The sequence below is a fragment of the Neophocaena asiaeorientalis genome, unplaced genomic scaffold (assembly GCF_003031525.2).
Source record: "Neophocaena asiaeorientalis asiaeorientalis breed wild unplaced genomic scaffold, Neophocaena_asiaeorientalis_V1.1 scaffold603, whole genome shotgun sequence".
Classification (NCBI taxonomy): domain Eukaryota; kingdom Metazoa; phylum Chordata; class Mammalia; order Artiodactyla; family Phocoenidae; genus Neophocaena; species Neophocaena asiaeorientalis.
Window position 1 is genome coordinate 2,445,018 of NW_020175662.1, and position 15,935 is coordinate 2,460,952.

Sequence of the window (15,935 nt, forward strand, 5' to 3'; positions counted from 1 at the left end):
AGATCCTTGCAAAAATCTTTCCAGCGGAACCTAAGATCATCCCCCCAACACTTCTGGGTAATAATTTTTCCCTTCTCGTGAGAAGCAGATGGAATAAACAGACTAAGTTTATTGTTCCATTATTCTATTGCTGTAAAGCAAGACACTCCATGATCTGTATCTCGGCTACAAACTGGTAGCAAGGAAGTAAATTTAAGATTAGGAAATCCTTTGCCTCTATCCCTATGTTTAGCAATCATGCCGATTTGTTTTCTGTTTATATTTTCAAAAAAGAAAGAAAGAAAAGAAAAGAGAGGCCGAAACACGTCTTACAAGAGTCCCTAAAGAGATCATAGAGTTAAGACTGGGTGGCATCATGGACATAATTTCTGCCTCAAGGAAAGTAATAAAGGAGGTCAAGGTGGTCACTGGACTGCATTGGCCGGGGCTCAGCCCCAGGTAACAGGAAGTCCTCTGTCCTCACTGCACCGCCCAGTGACCTAAGCCAGATCGGGGATCCTGGGACACCTGGACAGGTAAAGAGTCTGTCCAGAGAAGTGAGGGTGCCTCTCAGGATTGCTGGGTATCACATTTATTAAAAGTAACAAAAGGGGGAATGAGGGAAAGGGAAATCTTTAGGGAAGGTTTCTTTATTTGGTGTCCCCTAAATTTCATCTCATTGCAGTTTACAAAAAAAATCAAGGTACAGAGTTTCCCAGGACAGGGAGACATCCCTGATTTGGGCATACCCCAGAGTAAATGCACCTTAAAACACATGGCTGACAACTGAGATTTCTGAGCTGGGACACTACTCTGGCCGGGTAGCATTTAGTTTGATGACACCAGCTGAAGTGACACTTGGGACCACTTTGGTCCACCCGGAACTTCGGGACATCTGTTTCACCACGCTCCTCTCTACCCTGTTCTTATGCACCTTGAAAGATAGAAAGAATCCCACGTCTTCACCTCTGGCTCCACAATTTAAATTTCTCAAAAAAAGAGCAACTCTATAATTTGTTTTTAGTAGACATCTGCAAGAGTAGGATTTTGCCTTAAGGGGGAAAAAAATGCATGTTAATCGATTTAGGCCTATATCCTGAGTGACTCTATCTGGTTTAGACCAGATAGAGACCATGTATTAAAGGTTAAATTTCCATGTAAATTCTTGAGACAAACGTCTATGGATTAACAGTTAAAATGTAATCTTATTTCAAAGAAGGTAGAAGAGAAAAAAGATTTTCTAAAGATGTCTTTAAAAGGATTATTATAACCAAAAGCTGATATTCTCCCAAGGAGAGAGAAAATATACAAAAATTCTTTGACCTAAGTTAAGTCCACTAGCATTTTAGGAAACTCATACACTGGCTATCTTCAGAGCAGCAGGTATGTGATGGTTTGGTTTTAGCATTTAATTCAGTGATACACTTGCAGATTGCATTTAAAGTGTAGAGATATAAATTTGATTCAACTGATCTCATTTAACAGTTTATACAAGAAGCCTCAATTCACATTTTTTCCATTTGCTTTGCTTTAGCATTTCCAAGCCAAATAGGTCTGGTTGGACTGTCACCCTCACACCAAATGTATGGATAAATATAGAGGGAAATAATCACTGGGAGGAAAACTAAGGTTTGGATCATACATCAGCTCTGCTTAGTTGGCATCCAAACACATAATTCACATGGCTGAAAAGCCTCTAGTGATTGTTTATTCATTACAGATCAATTTCATTACAGATCAATTGCAGAAAAGACTATAACTTTATTAAATGCGTAATTTAGGAATCCTGTAAACATTTAGGATTTAAATCCCACTTACTGAATGGCCAATGCATAGTAATTAACCCATGTGTGAAATTAAATCCAACCCTAAGGAATATTTATATACACGTTGTTTTTAATCCTGTTGGAAACCTTTCCAAGAAAATACTACGCTGAAGGATCAAAAGGCAATTTAACCAACCTGACTCCAGATCACCACCATCCTATTCCAGGGAATATCACCTTCGCATTCACCATCTGCTTAACATAAAACATCCAAATGGATATGCCCATAGCCCATTAAAAAAAGAAACTCATTTGTCCAACATTAGGTTGTATAAATCTTAAAATTTACTACAGATTACTATAAACAGCCACTGAGCATCTGTGTGGTTTTCTTTCTGTCTGTAGCTGCTTAGAGCCTATTGCTACTGTAGTCACAACTTGCTGCTTGATTCACATAGTACCTGGTGAGCTCCCTGCGGGAAATCTACCTTTCTTCATGGCAGCCTCTTAATCTCCAAGAGGTAGGGGGACAAGAGAGTGTGGATGACCCTGGCAAGTCCATCAAAACTATGGCAAGAGCTATCAAATTACAATCCTACGAACAAGGTAGGTCATGTCTCCACACAAGAAAAAAATGCTCTAGTCTTGCTGCCTCTGAGGAGATACTGTTGTGTGAATTGGGCTGGAAAAGGTTGTAAGGAAACTTAGAGGGCACTTAACCTGCTCTCTGTTGCCCAACTCAGCCCCCTGTATTCACATGCAAAGTTTTCTCTTATTAGAGAACAGAAAAATCCACCTATCTCCTATGAATGTGCATTGAGTTTCTATAGAATTTAAATTCACTAAACAAGATTCCTTAACAGTTTTGCTCAAGTTAAGACTGAACCAAGAACAAAAGCAGAGATTTCCGGCTGCAGAAAGCAGCTTTGTGTTATAGCATTTGCCTCTCCTTCCTGTCTTTAGATCTAAAGGCTGAAGAGGAGGTAAGGGACAGGGTTAGTAAGTTCATGGGAACTGTGTGGTCAGGTTGCCTACGGAGCCGCCCGAAGCTGGGGCTTCCATATCTCACATGTGGAAATGGCACCCCTGGCTATGGGTCCCTGCCCCTCTCCATCTCCTCCAGCACCTCACCACCTGCTCTGTTCTCTGTGCCCTCTGTCTTAATAAAGTTCTCTCCGGGCATTATCTTCAACTTTAGAAAAGTTTAATCCCTTCTCTGCCTCATCTTAATAGATTTATATACTTATATTCTCATTTCATATTCAAGAATTCTGAGTATTACAAATAACATATTTAATCATCTTTACACACTATCTTGCATATTCATAACCAGTCTTGAACTGGGGAAGAATCATTATAAAGTATCACTGATAGTCTGAGGAGTGGGCGAGGTTTTGTGATTGAGAGTTTTTAATGTTTTCCAACTCTTGTGGTTAAGAAATTGTATCTTATATATAACTCCATAGGTGAGCTTAACTTCTCCTTTTCCTCTTTTAATGAAATTGAAATTATTTTTCTCTATCACTCTTAAAAATCCCTTTTAGCACATGCTGACTTTTTAAATATTAGATCTTAAGCATTGTTTGTTTTCCCAGTTAAATAGGCCCAATTAATTTACCCTTCCCTCACTGGTCTTTTCCATACTTAGGTATAAACTCCTTTAGACAGGAATATGTCTATTTTAATGGATTATGACCAATGGGTGATAAGGACTACCCTATTACATGTAGCAGTACTTCCTCAGGAGGACAAGTATAGTGGCTAATGTTTACTTCAAGCTTGCTGTATGTCAGGTACTATTCTAAGAGCTATAAGTGGAATTAATTGATTCATTCCTCAATAAGTATTTTTATTAACCCCATTTTACAGATGAGAAAATTCAGGCATGGAATGGTTAAGTAATCTGCACAAGTTTCAAAGCTTGGAAGTGGCTAGTGATCAATGGAAACAAACGTGGTACAAATCTTCATTTCTTTCATCGTTTCCTCAACAACTAACCAACTTCCTCTACAGAGGCTCATATTCTCTACAGATACGTCTCTTGAAATTAAATAATAATAAGGCAAAAAATGAGAACTGAATCTTTCTCACTGGTCCAGATCCATGAAGTCCACAGTTTCCAGTATAATTTCTAGTTCATTGGTCAGTTTGCAATACTTTCGCCTGCCCTTAGAAATACTCAAACTAATTGTATCCAAAAATAAACCTGACTAGATATTGTTCAAGTATTTTAATCTTTATAATTAAACTAGTCTCTAGTTACCAGAGGTAGTTTTGTTTGCAGATACTACTTATATATGATTATTTCTTACAAGTCTTTCTGCCACAGAGAAAATTGTGTGTAAAATGCAAAGGGAATAAGTGGGAGAAAATTAAACTCAGGCTTTTTAGAAGACCTCTATTGGCTTACAAGAATTTCCAAACCCATATTAGCATCTTAGAAAATGAATTTTACAAAAGTGAAAAATAAATTTCTTTGAACTTCTCTCTATCCCTGTATGGATATGATGAAAACATAAGCAATCTGTGGTCATGAACAATTAGAACTTGAAAGTGAGTTCTGTTTCTAAGTATCAATATGAAGAATAAAATAAAAATCACCCATAACCCCAACATTCAGAAATCACTGCTCAACATTTCAGCACATTGCTTTTCAGTCTTTTTTTTTTTCAATTTTTTTAAACATAGTATATAGGCTATCTTTGAATAGGCTATCTTTGAGTTTTACTTGAATTATTTATTCAAGAATTTTGTCCCCTCATCCCCAGGAAAGAAGTGCTATTGTCTCCCTGCCCTCCTGTAATGTATTCATCTCCTTCAAAGGCAATTCAAATTATTGACAGAAAAATTATTTTAGCTACTCTGCTGTTTCCTTTCCTATTTGGAAGATAAATTCTTCAATTAAGATTAAAGATTAACAAAGCCCTAGATGATTAGTTCCTGTTATTTCCAAAGGTGACTTAGCTCTTCTCAGTTGGTAATTCTTACAGATGATGTTTAAAGGTACACACAATGAAAGGGTCCAATTTAAGGCCAATGAAAGGGTCAAATTTAAGACCTCTGAACCCCTGCTCTCCATCTCTGTTAATGGCCTTCCTGGTGTTAGAGATTTGTTTAATGATCAATAGTGGTTTCTCTTCCTACCACTGAGTCTTTCAGAAAGTAGGCATAACCAAGTCAATGTTTAACTGGATTCTTTGGGTCTGAAATGGCGAAGTAGGAGTTGAAGGGCAGTCTCCATGGAAACCAGCCTCCCGGGAAGTGGCCAAAGTGTTAGTGTGTAGTGAAATAAAGCTACACAGATGTTATGAAGGAAATGACTGCTTTAGAGCTGGGTTAACTTCAGAAATCCCTTGATTAAAACAAGCTATATTAAAGGCCCCAAACCACTAACCTCATGGTTTTACACTGAGTGTCTTTAATGTGAAATGGGCCTGAGCCACTCTAAGGCTCACCCAAGGGTGACCAAGGTAGCACCTTTGCAAAACAAAGAGGAAGAGACTCCCTCAGCCGGCCCTGTGGACTTTGTATTCACTGAGAATCCAGAAGAAGAGAGTTCATATTCATTTGCAAGACTGGAGGAACGGAATAAAGCTTTGGAAGGGCGGTTGCCACCTCTAAGAGAGACTTGGTATGGAAGATATTCTGCAGGTAAATGTAAAACCCAGCGTGAGATTCGTGGATTTGGGCTGAGGAGTGCTATTGATAGATTTACCTGACTGTCTATCTCTATAATCTCTGAAAGTTTCTAGATTACTGAAATGTAAGAGAACATCCTTCAAAGGGTGACAATGTCTGTCAGTTGTAAGTATTCTGGGCACATTAGAATAGGTGTGTAAACTGTGTGTGTACTAAGGGCTTTTCACCATTCCACATGAGAAGAAAAACATCATTTTGTGTCAGCTTGGTTTATAGTGCTTTGGATGTTTATACCTAGCTTTGCCAGGCAATTAAAATTCTATAGATAAAGATGTGATAATTAGGACAATCATATGTTTCAGTTAGATTCTAAATTTAAATCATTCTCTTCGGTACTGTTTCTTGCATCAGGCTTTGTTGTTTTGCAAGCAGTACTTTAGGAGTGAATCCATTGTGATGGGAATTTGGAAACCACCCCAAACTGAATTGATTTATTGCAGTACAGATGAGCGGATGGGGCACCCTCTCCCCAGCCCCTTATTCTTCATGGTCATACGCAAAACTAAGAGAATTTTTCCTATTATGATTGGAAGCTCTGAGCCAGATGTGGCTATAAATTCTCCTGGGATATTTCACAAGACATAGAATGTTTTATGACAACCATGATGATACTTAAACAGATGATACTTAAACTGACGTTCTAACTTGGGAAGAGATACATGCATATATATATATATGTATATATTTTATATATATATACACACACACATATATATATATGTTGTTTTTTCCTTTCTTCACATTCTGGATTATTAACACAAATAAGTTCCCATTATTGGCCATAAAGCCATATATTCCCTTTCAGCACCTAGTAGCTCTTACCTAGAATGATTTTCATGGCTACTTTCTACAGAACTGACAACCTCTGACTGGTTCTATATGGCCTTTTTTTTTTTTTTTTTTAATGTTTTCAACTATATAACACAGAGACTTGAGGAGAGCTTAACTTCCTAAGCATGCAAGTAGGAATATTCCTCTTAGTTTCATTGAATAATTCCTTTTTACCCAAACCTTCCATCTAGAGTTTTAAGATTTTGGTAACTGACAGGTAAAAGCTGATTCTAACATGTTAAGAGTCCCAACTGGGAAATGTTCTTATTTTTGAAATTGCAAAATCTCATTAAAAATAAATAACAATGGATGGTAAGCATTCTGAACACTATTTTCAAGGGGCCCATATTCTAACCCCAGCTCCACCAAATACCAAATAGTATGACTTTGGGCAAGTTACTTCATCAGTTTTCTTCACCTATAAATCAGGGGTAAAAGTAACACAGCCTATGCCATTTCAGCAGTATCAAATTAAATAATGGGGTGATATTACTCAAATCATGGCATAAAAATAAGTAGTCACATTGCTGAAAAAAATTTTGCTGGAAATATTTACATTTTTAAATGCAACATGTTTTTGGTCTTGCTCAATATACTGGCATCTCTCGAAAGAAAATAAGGACATAGAGAAGTTCTTAAGGTGATCATTCAAATGTCTTAAGGATAGAAACACATAATTACCCATGGATTTTTCCATTTAAAATGCAAAGTGGCATTATAGGATAGTCTACACAACAATCTAGAAATCAGAATGTTTCCAGATTGTTAAGAGGAAAGGACAAGAACGTCATTCATGTAGCATTGGTCACGGTAGTAGTCCCAAGGGCCCAGGATAATCAAACTGAAAAATGAAATCTATATGGATCTCTTGAGCTTCTCTGTTTCCTAATGAGGCTTAACTCTGTAGCCCTGGGTTATTTTATCAGGAAAGAATACTGATACGTTGTATTATAGTAGCAACTTGTGGGAATTCATTTCCCTAGATGTGGGGACTATTTAATTGGGAACATTCAATGCTAAACGTTGCATATTCCTATTACACACTCAAGTTCCATTTCTTTATCATCTCTCTGTCTAATACCTATCCACCTATTTATCTATTTTATCTGAAAAGAGAACTTATTTTCATTTCTTACAGCTATATGTTTTCGGATTTCCTATTTGAGGGAGATTTCATGAAATTAAAACAAATCAATAAGTTTCTATTTTCCAAGCTAAATTCTATGTCTGAATAACACTTGCACTCAATACGTTGTTAATTGTGCAGCTCTTCTTCTAAATATTAGTCTGGGGAGGAAATGATGAAAGCAGAAATTAAGTCCTGTATCTAGGCTAATATTTTATCATTTGCAGTTATGTAGGGCCCCTGGTTTATGTGTTTCATTTCCACATTCAACCTATCGGTTAGACATATAGAACTGAAGATACAAAATTGTGTTAACAAAGTCTAATAACTAATGACCAGTCTAATTTAATAGTAAATTGCTTTTAATAGTTTGTTTTTGTTTCTCTCCAACCCTTCAAGGACCGAGGGCCATGTATTTTGACATCCCACTGGAACAGGGAGAAACAAGTATTATTAAAAGGCATCCACCCCGAAGACTTCAAGTAAGACGCATTTAAAAGGCTTCATAAGGAATTTCTTGGATTTAATGGTAACATCCCTTTTTAACTATAATCATAGAAGAGGGATATTGACAATGACTAAGCTAATGAGAATGACAGTGTTGTTAAAGAGAATGTTGTCAACGCAAAAGCCATATTTCTTTAGGATTTCCTTTTGTAATGATTTCACTTTTAAGACCACCACCAAAAGAAAGAAGTATAGTACTAAAGACATAAGCATAACGGGGCACAGAGGACCTGAATCTTGCACTTAGTTGGATGACTGTAGGGAAATCACTGTAATAAATAACAAGAGTAACCACCACTACTACATTCAATTACCACCTGTTACAAGCCTGATACACTCCAAGCGACAATGATCTACATCATTCATTCAATCCTCATACCCCTCTACGAGAAAGGAAGTATTATCTTGGTTTCATACATGTGCTTCAGAGATTAAGTGACTTGCCCAAGGACAACAGGGGCCACATATCAACCAGGCCTCCAAAGCCTGTGCTCTTAACCATCGGCATAGATGATCTCAACAACCCTTCTATCCCTAACTCTTCATTGTTCTAAATGTTAACTGGTGGTCTAAATTGAGGACATTGGATTTCAAGGCAGCAAAGCAAGAGCTTTAAGGTAAAATACATTCACCTTAATAAATATTTAATGAATTCCCTGTAGAGAACTATAAATTTTAAGAACTCTCATCCTAGAAGGGGAAAGAGATCTGAGTGGGTCCTTAAAACTGAGCATCAGCTAAAAGGAAGGTCTGGGGCTCTCTTGTGAGCAGGATCTATCACTGACATTTGGAAAAGGGAATTGGAACTAAACCCCACCTGCTACACAACTCACCCAGGTGTCCGGACTAATCCCAGGGGTATTTGAGCTCATTTGTTGGGGATTATTTCTTTTAATGTTAGTTTTTATTTACCTGTCTTCTCCAGAAGCTCACAATCATTATTTGAAGTGATTATATCTTTTGGTCACACAGAAAAAGTATCTTTTCCCAAAATATTAGAAACCTCAAAATATTGCTTAGTTACTGGAAAATAAAGTGTAATTCTACCAAATTGATATCTAATTTTTAAATTTTTGAGCATATCTCTAGCTAAAGTGGCAATTTTAAAAACTTACGCATTCCTAAATCAAAGGTATCCTTTCAAAGGAGCTCATTTAATATATATTCCTGTGAAGACTCTAAGCCGAATAACTCAAATAGAAGATATCACTATAACTAGTGAAAAATATCTGTGTACCAACCTATAGTTCACAAAGTACTTTTTTATATCTATCAACCCTAAATAAGCTAGAGTCAGGCTTTGATTCTCTCAAGTCAATCAAACTCAAAAAGAGAAATTTGGTATTTCAGAGTCAAAGACTGCATTCCCCACATCCCAGCCAACCACCTTAAAAATGAAGAATCAAGATGACTTATTTGAGCATAAAAACAACATCTCATTCAGTGTTACATATTTAGTCACTAACACTTAATATGCATCCCTCGAAAGTTTATGAATAAAGGAATGAATGAACAGATGAATGAATGAGACCCATTATCCCTGGTAGGAAAAAAAAAAATCAAAGTGAGCTCCCTGCTATTTCAGACCTGTAACATAACTGTATTAGAAGTCAAATGGACTAGCCAAAGCAACCAATGTGATAAATTATAAGGATATAGGAGTGTTTTAAGGAACTCAAAAGCTGGGAGGCATCTAGACTTCAGGGAAGAGCTATGTCTTGGAACCTGAAAGGCAGAAGAACTCTCTCTGTGCATTTGCTTTAATCTCTTCTTGCAGGTCGACTTTCTCTAGTCCTCAAGACCGCTTGGTGAAATATGGCCACCTTGAATTTGCATCTTATAATTCCAGCCAAACCGACTAGTCTGGCCCTCTTGGGTCTAATTCAAAATTCCTGGGAGAAAAGATGCTATTGGCTCAGTTTAGCTCATGATTTTAGCTCTGTTCCAATGAGCTATGACCAGAGAATATGCTCATGCAGTAGAAATGTGGGCAGGGGAGCCCTCCCCCCACCACCAAATGCCACTCCCCACCAACTGCCATTCTCCATAGATTCTAGAAGCAGGTCCCAGAGAAGAGGGAAATCACTGTGAACTTGGCAGACACTCCCAAAGATATAAACTATAATTATCTTCACAAATGAGGCTCAGCACATTTTCTACCAAAAATGGGTTTTTGAGAGAATAATAACTTCTGGGTTCCCATGACATGCTAATTAATAGCCTAACCTCTTCCAAAGAAAATTCTAAAAGTATCTTTAATTATTAAACCAAATCTAATTGCATCCTAAATAATTTGAGTTTCATATTTGGCATACTCCACTTCCTGAACATCTACTCTTCAAGGAAACAGCAGGTCCTGAACTAAGGTTCTCCAACTCGGAGCGGCTAAGATCTGAGAAGCTCTGCCAGGGAACTCTGAATCCAATGTACTCGCCCCATGTTGAAGAGTTGACCATCACCGTCCCTTCTGGGTGGTTCACCTTCTCATCCAACCATCTCAGGTCCAGCCTAAGGTGGAGATGGTCCCCCACTCCCACCGCACCCCACGTATAGAGTTTCCTCAGGTGATCTCCTTGGATGACTCCCTCATCTCCAAAGATTTTCTTAAAGCTCACTTTCCCTGTAAGGCTTATATGACAGCCTATTGACAACTGTAGCCCTTACTCTGGCACTCCTGTCTTTTCTCTGGGGCGCTTATTTCCATCTAACACACCAAGCAATTTGCTTATGTGTTAAGTTCATTGTGTGTTTTTCTTTTTTTTTTTACTACCTGCACACTCCACCTCAATGCTAGAATATAATCTTCACAGGGGCAGGGATTTTTGTCTGTCATCTTCACTAATATCCAAGTGTCTAGAACAGTAGCTGGCACATAAAGGGTGATCACTAAGTATGTGTTAATCAGTGTTGAAAGAATGAATGGAGAGAAGAGAAAGAGGAGCGTAAAGACGGCTGGTGAGGGATGAGGAGAGTGATTCCGACCTGAATGATTTCATTATACTCTTTGCGGTATCAGACAATTTGCCACAAACTTATTCTCTTTCCTTACCTATTCTAATCCTTTGCCCATTTTGTATGATCTGTGACAGTTCTTTATATATTTTAGATGTAGTCCTTTGTTAGTTATATGTGTTGCAAGTATCTTCAATCTATGGTTTGCCTTTTCATTTTGCTGTGTGTATGTGTGTGTGTGTACACAAAGACTTTAATGTTGTCAGATTTCTCAATCTTAATCTTTACGTTTTGTATCTCATATTTTGTCAAGGAAAATTTTCAATTCCCTAAGTTCATAAAGATATCCTTATTTATTTCTAAAATTTGTAATCTTTAACTTTTCACATTTAGGTCCTAATCCATCTTAAGTTCATTTGTATGCAGGTGTGAAATTGGAAGCTAATTTTACGTTTTTTCCATTTGATTATTTTATTGCCCCAGAACTCTATGGAATCATCCATTGTGACCACTGATTTGAAATGTTACTTCTGTCACGTATCCAATATCCAGATCTTAATGAGTCTGCTTCTGAGCTCTCTCTTCTGTTGCACTGGCCTACTTGCATATCCACAGGAATTCCATCCTGTCCTAATTATGTACCTTTAAGCTAAGTCTTAATATCTAGTTTGGCAAGTCCCTTCACCTTATTCTTCTTCAAAATTGTCTTTGCTATTTACAGTCCTTTGCTTTTCCATGTAAAGTTTGGATCTTCTTGTCAAGTTCCACAAAAAAACCTTGTCAGCATTCTGATTGGAATGCATTCATAGATTTGGGGGAAATTAACCAAGTTTACAATACTGAGTCTTTTAAACCATAAACATGACGTAAATCTCCATTTAGCCACATTTTCTTTTAGATCTTTCAATAATGTTTCATAATTTCTCCACAGGGGCCTTGTGTGGTATATTTTTAGGTTTGTTTCTCGATACCTGTATCAGTCAGGGTTCAACCAGAGAAACAGAACCTATAGAAGGAGACATATATTAAGAGACATTGCAAGGAATTGGTTACATGATGGTGGAGGTGGACTGGCAAGGCAAGTTTGAAATCATAGGACAGGCCATCAGGAAGGGCAGACTGGAACTGTAGGGCGTGAGGTGAAGCTGCTGTCCACAAGAAGAATTTCCTCTTCTGGAAAACCTCAGCTTTGCTCTTAAGGCCTTTCAATTGATTGAATCATGCCCACCCAGATTATCTAAAATAATCTTCGTTAAAGTCAACTGATTATTGGCTTTAATCACATCTACAAAAGAATTTCACAGCAACACCTAGGTTAGTGTTTGAATAACTGGACACTGTAGCCTAGCCAAGTTGACACATACAACTGGCCATCAAAATACCTCATTTGGTTTTTACATCCTACAATGAATGAGGTATTTTTCCTATTTAATTTTCTAAATGATTATTATTGGTGAATAAGAAAGCTAATAATTTTTGTGGGGACTTCCCTGGTGGCACTGTGGTTAAGAATCACCTGCCAATGCAGGGGACACGGGTTCGATCCCTGGTCTGGAAAGATCTCACGTGCCGCGGAGCAACTAAGCCTCTGTGCCACAACTACTGAGCCTGCGCTCTAGAGCCTGTGAGCCATAACTACTGAACCCACGTGTCACAACTACTGAAGCCCATGTGCCTAGAGCCTGTGCTTCACAACGAGAAGCCACCACAATGAGAAGCCTGCACACCTCAACGAAGAGTAGCCCCCACTCGCCGCAACTGGAGAAAGCCTGTGCACAGCAACAAAGACCCTACACAGCCAAAAAGAAAAAAAGAAAGAAAAAAAAAGAAAGCTAATAATTTTTGTGTATTAAATTTTGTTTTCCACAACTTGATTGAAATACCTTGGTAATTCTAATTGTCTATAGATTCTTCCTGACTTTCTATGTAGACAATATCTTCTATAAACAGAAATAATTTCTTCTCTTTCTTCCCAATTGTCCCTTGTACTGGTTTTCTTGACTTTTGCATTGACTAAAACTTCCCTTGCAAATTTGAACACAAGCAGTAATAATGGACATCCTTGCCTTATCTGTGACATTAACGGGACTGGTTCTAAAGCGAAATACATTCGCAATAGGATTTTGATAGATGCTCATCAGAGTCCCAAAAGGAAACAGATGGTACATTCGAATTAGGACAATTCAGGGAAGTTTTCTTTACAGGTAACTGTACCGAGGTTTGGATGGAGCGAACCAGAGGGGGTATTGCAATAACCACTAGCAGCAGTAAGAAGTAGCTATATCTAGGCCAAGGGACTTCTAGAACCTGAAAGGGAAGAGTGATATAGAGGGAGCTGCTCTGAGAGGAACAGTGGGACACAGCCAACCCAACATGCCTTGCAGGGAGGAGATAGAAGAAGAAATATCCTGACCTCATTCTCTTTCTCCTCTCAGATTTCCTACCAGGATTCTTTAGCGGTTGAACCCAATAGGAAGCCAGAAGGTAGGATAAACTGCTTGCTCGTTATAGGCAGAGAACAGGGTAGAGAAATGTGATAAGTGGATCTGGAGAGACAAATGGAAGATATCTGTCACAATGCTGTTTACTAAATTATGGGCATTTCTCTCATTTCTCTTATTCCTGGTAGGCTAAGAGTTTTTCCCAGGACTGAGTGTTAAATTTTATTGATGTTTTTCCTCCATCTAGTAAATAATCTATTAAAATGATCTTATGGATTTTCTTTTTAACCGGTTGACCTAATATATCACACTAATAGATTTTATGATGTGAACCATGCTTGCATTCCTGATATAAATCCTACTGGGTCATGAGATACATATATAAATACACTGCTGAATTTTATATGCTTAGGATTTTTGTACCTACTGATATTTTCATAAGTGGAGTTGTTCTATAATTTCCCTATGCTGTCTTTTTCCAGGTTTTTTCTCGAGGTCATACTAGTTTTATAAGAGGAGTTGATTACCTTTCCATCTTTTCTGTCCTCTAAAACATTTGATTTAACATAGTTCTTATCTGTTCCTTAAAAATCTAATAAAACAGGCCTGTGAAACCATCTTTGACCACCTGGAATTTTGGGGAAAGAGAAATTTTCCTTCTTACTTAATGAGTAAAAGAATCGTTCTTAGTTGATTTCGATATCTTATAGGTATCTTATTTCTTCCTGATGCAATTATGTTAACTTATATTTCCCAGAAAATTATCCATTTATCTAAGCTTTTAAGTTGGTTGTTATAATTCTTAACTTCTTATTCAACTTTTTGATAATGCCTGTAAAACAAATCTTCCGGCTTACGTTTTGATGCAGCTCTTGGACTGGGGAAAGAGGTGAGAACAACTCAGCCCCGGAGTTAAAACTCAGGCCCCTGTGAGCCTGCCTCTACTTTCCCTTCTTATATGGAGCATTTTTGAGGTCTCCTTTAGCCTACAGTAATAACTCACAGCCATCAGGAGCCCTAAATGCCTTATGAATCAGCTTCCCCCAAGTTTTCTGTTCCATTTTCTGATCCAGAGAGATATTTTTCTTGTATTAAAGGCTGACCACATCTTATTTGGTTTATGTTTTATTTTTCATTGCTGGTTATTTGAATCAAAGAATGTTATTGAAATGTGAACTCACTGCAATGCCTTGGCCTTATAGTTTCTTGCTCCAAACTGTCTTGGACACCTTTACCTTCTTCCCAGAAACTTAAAAGATACATTCTTAAGTCATGATACCAAACAAACTTTACAGTTCTTCGAATTGCTCCTACCCACCTTTCTCTTCCTGTTAGTAAACAGAAGCAACCATCTCAGGTTAGTGGTTGTCACCAGGCTCTGTGCCTTATGCTTGATTTAATCTCCTTTCCTGAATCTCCTAGCTGACACTCCAACTGATTATCCTGACCATTTGTTTTCTTTGAGAAGCCAAATAATCCATAAATCTTTAGACAAATAATCATTTTTTATACCATGAAATAAAAACAGGCATCATTCTACCAATTCTCCAGTAATTCCTCCCATTGTATTCTCTCCGAAGATGATGAAGTGAGGCATCTTGCTTCCCAGGCAGGGAAAAGAAACATTGATATGAACCCAGAATTCTGAGGCAATTTCATTTGACTGGTTTGTTTGGAGATGCCAGTTTTCCAACACTTTTCTGCAGTGCTTCTCAGGGCAAGTGCAGGCGATTTAACCAGGGGATCCTATTTGCAATGTTAGCTACTGCCATCTAGTGCCGTTTGTGGAGGAATGGCATTCTTTAGGTTCTTAACAAAGGCCAGAAAGTCATTCATTGCCTGGAGAGAGTACTTAAAGATACTTACTACTTAACCGTTATCAGAATTGAAAATGAGGCTGAAAATAGATTCATATATATTCATACTTTCAAAGAAAAAGCTGGCTCTAGAACTTATGGATAGACTATTTTAAATAGCTGAAAATATTTAAATAGCAGACTTCTTCAGACTCAATTTTTCAATAATGCTCCACAAACAAATCCTCCCTGGTCTATTTTGATGTAGCTCCTTTACTGAGTGGAGGGAGTCTGGAGGCCAGTGGACACCACCCTAGGAAATCTTCAGAATCCTCTGGAGAGTTTTGAAAAATACATATTGCAAAGAAACAACTGATAAGCTCGACTTCATTAAAATTAAGAACTTCTGTTCTGTGATAGACAATGTCAAGAGAACACGAAGAGAAGAAGACATACAGATGGCAAGTAATCATATGAAAAGATATTCAACATCATATGTCATTAGGGAATTGCAATTAAAACAACAATGAAATACTACTACACACCTATTAGAATGGCCAAAGTCCAGAGCACTGACAACACCAAATGCTGACAAGGATGTGGAACATCAGAAACTCTCATACATTGCTGGTAGGGACGTAAAGTAGTACAGGCACTTTAGAAGACAGTTTGGCAGTTTCTTACAAAACTACACATATTCTTACCAGACAATCTAGCAATCACTTTTCTTGGTTATCTACCCAAATGAACTGAAAACTTATATCCACACAAAAATCTACACACGAATGTTTATAGAAGCTTTATTCATAATGCCAAAACTTGGAAGCAAACAATATGT

The 15,935-nt window shown here is 37.6% G+C and overlaps 1 protein-coding gene across 3 annotated transcripts in view; it reads left to right on the plus strand.

Moving 5' to 3' along the window:
- Window positions 1-5,066: 5,066 nt before the first annotated feature.
- CCDC198 (coiled-coil domain containing 198) overlaps window positions 5,067-15,935 on the plus strand; it is a 33,240-nt gene continuing 22,371 nt past the window's right edge. For all 3 annotated transcript variants that reach the window (XM_024731449.1, XM_024731450.1, XM_024731451.1), the window contains exons 1-2: window positions 5,067-5,396; window positions 7,801-7,883. In XM_024731449.1, the coding sequence (XP_024587217.1) occupies window positions 5,174-5,396; window positions 7,801-7,883 (306 nt within the window). In that variant the 5' untranslated portion in view covers window positions 5,067-5,173. The remainder of the gene's footprint in view (window positions 5,397-7,800; window positions 7,884-15,935) is intronic.